The 6,004-nt window shown below is 46.2% G+C and overlaps 1 protein-coding gene across 5 annotated transcripts in view; it reads right to left on the reverse strand.

The window, feature by feature from the left end:
• SRPK1 (SRSF protein kinase 1) overlaps nt 1–3,043 on the reverse strand; it is an 83,694-nt gene extending 80,651 nt beyond the window's left edge. For 4 of the 5 annotated variants that reach the window (XM_032253540.1, XM_032253542.1, XM_032253539.1 and 1 more), the window contains exons 1-2: nt 2,881–3,043; nt 2,291–2,351 (exon numbers count right to left, since the gene is read on the reverse strand). In XM_032253540.1, coding sequence (XP_032109431.1) covers nt 2,291–2,351; nt 2,881–3,028 — 209 coding nt within the window. In that variant the 5' untranslated portion in view covers nt 3,029–3,043. The remainder of the gene's footprint in view (nt 1–2,290; nt 2,352–2,880) is intronic. The other variant, XM_032253543.1, reaches the window with a different exon arrangement.
• Between the last annotated feature and the right edge of the window lie 2,961 nt (nt 3,044–6,004).

Genomic DNA, 6,004 nt, shown 5'->3' on the forward strand with positions numbered 1-6,004 from the left:
AAAAAAAAAAAAAAAAAAAAAAAAAAAAAAAAGAAAGCAAAGGAAAGAAAGAAAAAAGGAAAAAAAGGGCCGGTGCAGTGGCTCACGCCTGTAACCCTAACATTTTGGGAGGATGAGGCAAAACCTGAGCTCAGGAGTTCAAAACCAGTCTGAAAAACAGGGCGAAACCCTGTCTCTACAAAAAATACAAAAATTAACCAGGTGCAGTGGCACACGCCTGTAGTCCCAGCTATTTGGGGAGCTGAGGCAAGAGAATTGCTTGAACCTTGGAGGTGGAGGGTGCTGTGAGCCAAGATCACACCAATGCATTGCAGCTTGGGAGACCTTGCCTCAAAAAAAAAAAAAAAAAAAAAAAAGACAAAAAGGCAGGTAAATTTAAAAACCAAAAATGTATTAATTGAAAACAAAACCAAAAATAAAGCACCTCTGAAATTACAAGTAAATGGGGCAGTTCACTCACACATTTTCAGGAGTCTAAGTTGTTCAAGATGAAATATTAAAATGACTGCCAGGTTATCTATAATCCATACTTGCAAACAATTAACAACACAAATAACTCTAGGTTATTAATAGCAGTGAATGAAGTAACAGATACACATCTATCTGGCTTTAGAAATAAAGTATATGGTCCAAATAGATAATCCAAAGTAATAGATAACTGGTGCTTAAAGTATATGATCATCTATACACATTTACCTATCAAATTATAGCTTGATTTGGGCCAAGCTCAAATTAATTTCAAGTGGTAAGAGAAATCTGGACAAATGGTCTGAGAGACCAGGATTTCTAAAAAATAGAGTAATATAAACTGCAATTTCCTTATATCAATAGAAAAGAACGTTTTAACACATTCTTATCAATTCCACAAATAACTAGATACAGAAAATAAAGAAAAGAAACATTTCAATTCCTATTGCCTACTAGGACCAAGTTAGCACCTTGCTGTTTCTATTCTATTCAATCTATGCTTAAAAACTGGTTCCCATATATGGATAATCCAAAGGCAAACAGACACACACAAACTCACATTTACAAGCCTTCATCACCAAGCACTTAGAAAATACATTTCTTAAGACAGAATAGAAAATGGAGCAAGAGGTGAGGTCACCTACTACTTTAGTTCTATTGAAAGAGAGAAGTCATTAAGTGCTCTCCCCAAACAGTAGGTAGCCTCCAAAAACAACACACACCCCTACACCTCCCTAATCTGGTTTTGTCATTCAGTGAAGTGACCTAGGGAGGTCTTTGAAATGTGTTGTATCAGCTCAGACAATTAGACCGCATACAACCCCACGAAACATGAAATATTAAATGGAAAAGTATAATAATACATCTAAAATTAAGAACTAGGCATAGAATCTCTCTGAATACAAATTGTCTAACAGCTGATTTCCAAGATCCTTTGCAATTAAACGTTAGTACAAGATTAAAGTTCTTAAGGCTTAGCCTCACTTGCTGAAGCCTGCTATCTGAGTTTCTACTAGGCTGTGACCAACTTTTGAACTTGCCACCGTAACACTAAACCTCTGTTATGCATCCTGATAAAACTGGACATGTGGTGCTTAATACACCAAGCTAGAATCAACGTTTGTTAAAGAACTCTCCCGTTACTATTGTGATGCCCGCTCTGGAAGACTATCTGTATTTGGTTGAGGTTAAGACAGAAAAGAAGCAGTTAACAGATACTGACTGTATACACAGCGGTCTGCCGGCACACTGCAAAACGGAGATGCGCCTTACAGGCTCAGGAAGTTGACTAACCCAGGGAAAAGTCCCATGCCCTCCTCTATGAAAGGCAGTGTGTGGTTGGTAGAACCCAAAGTAAACACGGAAAAATTCATTCAAGAATTTCCTGAAGGCCTACCGTGCAGACGTCGGAGGCAAGTTAAGACGTTTAGGAGCAGGTAAGAGAGACCAGAGTTCATAAACAGACGGATAATGATCTACCAGCTCCGGTGTGTGGGGTGGGAGGGGGGTGCGGGGGGGGTCCAAGCTAGGAGAGTTTGTGCCTCCCTCTGTGGAGTTGGGGAGGAAAGGTACTGGGCGGGCTCTGGTCCTCCTCCGATAGCCCTTTCCAGCAGGCCTGGGGCTGCTAAGACCCAGGCCTGGCGTTCAGCAACAGCAGCTCTATTCCACATGGTTGCTGGAGAGCGACCCTCCGAGCTGCCCCGAGGCCATGTGGCTACGGCCACGGGGTGCCCAAACCCGGTGCACGTTCAAGATGTGAAACCAGAGCAGAGAAGGTGTCGGAGGAAATCCAAAGAATGGGATGTTGGGGTACAAGACTCACTTCCTTTGGGCTTTGTCCTTCTTGGCCTTGGTCCTTTTCTTTCGGGCCTGGAGCGCAAGCACTGCAGGAGAGAGGGATGGATGAAGGGCGAATGTGAAGTAAAGGAGGCGACCAAGGTGAGGGTGGAGACCCAGCAGAGGCGCCAGGCCGGACGGTCGGGCCTGCCTCGGGGGCGGATGCGGGGCGAGCGCGGAGGCTCCGGCGAGGCGGCCGGCCGGGGGGCTAGCGGCCCACGGGGCGCAGAGTAGCGCCCGGGCGGGATGCGCCAGAGGGGTCTCGGGCCGGGTCAGGGGGCGGGCGGGCGGGCGTCTGCCTCGCCCGCCAAGGGCCGGGTGCTGGAGTGGCCCCAAGGCGCGAGCCGGCCCGGCGGGGAACAAGGGGCGGCGACGGCCGGCGCCGGAGGACGCCGGGGCAGAGGGGCGCGGACTCGCAGCCCAGAGGCGGGGGGTGTGGGGCGGCGCCACCTCAATGGAGGGGCGCCGCAACGCCCGGGGACCGAACCGCAGTTGTTAGGCTAAGCTCTCAGCGCTGACCCGGGCCTCGCCCCAGCGGCCGTTGCCCCTCGTGGCGGACGTCGCTCCACCGCTCACCTTTCCGCTCCATGGTGAGACCGGCAACCGCCAGGCGCCTGCGCACTCCAGTGGCGGCGACTCCGGCTCCCGCCGCGGCCCAAAACCGAGCCCGCGCACACTCCACCCCCAGTCCCGCCCTGCCCCCGCCCCACGGTGCCGCGCGCATGCGCACTGGGTGCGGAACCTACCACCTGCTTCCGAGGTGGGGGCGGCATTGAGAGGGTTGGGGCGCAGGGCGGGGGAGGAACGCTGTGGGTGAACGATGAAGGAGTGTTTGAGATCCAAGCTTGGAAACCTAGCAGGGTTAGTTTTGTTCTGTTTGCTTAGAAAAGGCGCAGAGAGCGGCAGGGCTCCCTGCATGCTGAGTCAGAGCTTCGGAGACAACTGGGATCTGCCTCAGTTTCCTGGCCTGCAAAATGGATTAATCAGGCTTGTCCCAGTTCCTCCTTCCCTGAGCTATTGTGAGTGCCAGTTCAGATACTATTTAAAGAAATCGAAAAAAAAAATTACATGTGAGAAAGAAAAGGGAGTGGGAGCAACACAAGAAGACTGGAACGAAAGAACCTGTGACCCTATTATCACTTAAAAAGTAAAAACTTCAAAAGTGAATTTTCTCTTGAAACTTCAAGTTTAAATGAAAGCTGTAAAGGAAATGAGAATAAAAGCTGAAGGGGAAGTGAGAATAAAAACGTTTAATGTTTTTTATTCTAACACCTTCAATACATGATAAAATTGTCCTTTTTACAAGTTTTTTGTTTGTTTTTTACTTTTCTAAGTGTATTATCTCATTTGATGTTTATGGCAACTTAAAGGCAAAAACTTCCATTACACAAAGACAGTAAACTTAGAGGGCCTGCCTATATGTTCAGAATCTTAGTGTATGACCCAGTTATTTAATCATCAAGCCCTTATTGTATAGCAAGCTCAGCAAAGTTTTTATTTGGGCCATATAGTAAATATTTAGGCTTTGTGGACCATAAGATCTCTTTCTCAGCTATTAAGCTCTACCGTTGGAGCTCAAAAGCAGTCATGGAAAATATGGGCTGTATTCCTATAAAGATTTGTTTATTCATATAATTTTCACGTCATAAAATGTTCTTCTATTGATTTGTTTTTGAGACATGGTCTTTGTTAGGTTTTGAAGGGAATGTGAGGTTAATGAAAGAGCAGTCTTGCTCTGCTGCTCAGGCTGGAGTACAGTGGCATGATCTCAGCTCTCTGCAGCCTGGACATCCAGGCTCAAGCAGTCCTCCCACCACAGCCTCCCAAGGTGCTGGAATAACAGGTGTGAGCCACTGAGCCAGGCCCTTTTGATCTTTTTTTCAACTGTTTCAGCCATTCTTATTTTAGATCTTAGTTTACCAACCCCTATGGTAAAGTACCGCAGCTGGACAGAGTGGAAGCTCTGAAGACCTTTGCTCTAAACAAGTAATCAATTGAGAAGGAAAGATGAGAGTGCAATAGTACAGCACAAGTCAAGCACGGGGGCTTTGGCAGGACTTACTGAGCAAAGTAAGTAATTAAGCCCATCCAGGGAGGAGGCAGTTTTTGAGCTGGGTCTTAGGAAATAGGTAAGATTTCTATAGGTGGAGAAGGAGATGTCAGGCATTCCTGAATGAGAAAATATATTGAGCAAAAAGGCACAGACGTGGATACCTGTAGGTGGGGGTTAGGATTGGGGCTGGTAACAACCGAAGGGATGAAATGGAAGGTGAGGCTGGAAAGGCAGGTTAGCCAAATTTGAAATTTAGATGATTGATATGTGTTGCATGGAACCTGAATCATAGCATGTCTGGGTATATTGCAAAAGAAGACAGCACCTGTTGGCCAAGGAAGTATGCAGCCCAGCCTATTCCCTGCTGTGAAGTTGAAAACAAAAGGAAGGTTAGGACAGACAGGGGAGCCCTGGACTCTGAGGATTATGCGAGCTCAGGATAACCACCTGTGGTTTAGAAAAGACAGGAGAGAGCTGATGGTTAGGAAAATCCCCAAATTGGGAAAGTACTGCCCACCCCAAAGTAAACTTTATGAGTGTAGAGACCCTGCCTAGGTTTTCCTTTGTATACACAAAGTGCCTACACAGTGTCAGGCACTTAGTAGGTGCTCAAATATTTGTCTAAGAAAAGAATAAATGAGCCAGGCGTGGTGGTTCACGCCTGTAATCCCACGACTTTGGGAGGCCAACGTGGGCAAATCACCTGAGGTCAGGAGTTCAAGACCAACCCGGCCAATCTGAAAAAACCTCGTCTTTTCTAAAAACACAAAACTAGCTGGGTGCGGTGGCACATGTCTGTAATCCCAGCTACTTAGGAGGCTGAGGCAGGAGAATCGCTTGAACCCAGGAGGTGGAGGTTGCAGTGAACGGAGATGGAGCAATTGCACTCCAGCCTGGGCAACAAGAGCGAAACTCCGTCTCAAAATAAATAAATAAATGGTCTGAATTGGTTATTGCAGACCCATCAAAAAGGAAATGTGTTCAGTTTGGCATGATTCAGTCATATCTATTCTGACTCTGATTGACTATTGCTTCTCTGAGCTTACTAACCATCTGTTTAATAACTCATTTTCAGAATTTTTCCCCAGTCCATGTTAAGTTCACTGGTCTGAGTTCCCAGAATTGACCATTTCTCTTTTTTTTCCATATGTTTTTCTCTATTCCTCCATCATGCTTCGGCTCTCCACTTTTCTAAGATCTCTATAACTGTTCATATAAGTAAGTTTGTTCATTCCCCGTATTCTAAAACCATCCCCTTTTTGTGCATTTTGCTTTAAATGTAACTTTAAAAATAGTTTTTCTCCCAAGTTTGCAGAGCTTGGCCTATTCCGAACTTTACCCTTCCAGAATTTTTATTTGTTTTTTGACAGGGTCTCACTCTGTCACCCAGACTGGAGTGCAGTGGCGAAATCTTAGCTCACTGAGACCCCAGGTCAAGCAATTTTCCCACCTCAGCTTCCCCAGTAGCGGGAACTACAGGCACTTGCCACCATGTCCAGCTGATTTTTGTATTTTTGGTAGAGATGGGGTTTGGCCACTTTGCTCAGGCTGGTTTGGAACTCCTGGGCTCAAACAATGTGCCCGCCTCAGGCTCCCCAGAAACTATCTTAAAAGTGTTAGCAAAAAAATTAAAAAAAAAAAAAAAAA

This window comes from Sapajus apella, unplaced genomic scaffold (assembly GCF_009761245.1).
Source record: "Sapajus apella isolate SASKATOON/1434 unplaced genomic scaffold, GSC_monkey_1.0 scaffold83, whole genome shotgun sequence".
In the NCBI taxonomy this organism is placed as follows: Eukaryota; Metazoa; Chordata; class Mammalia; order Primates; family Cebidae; genus Sapajus; species Sapajus apella.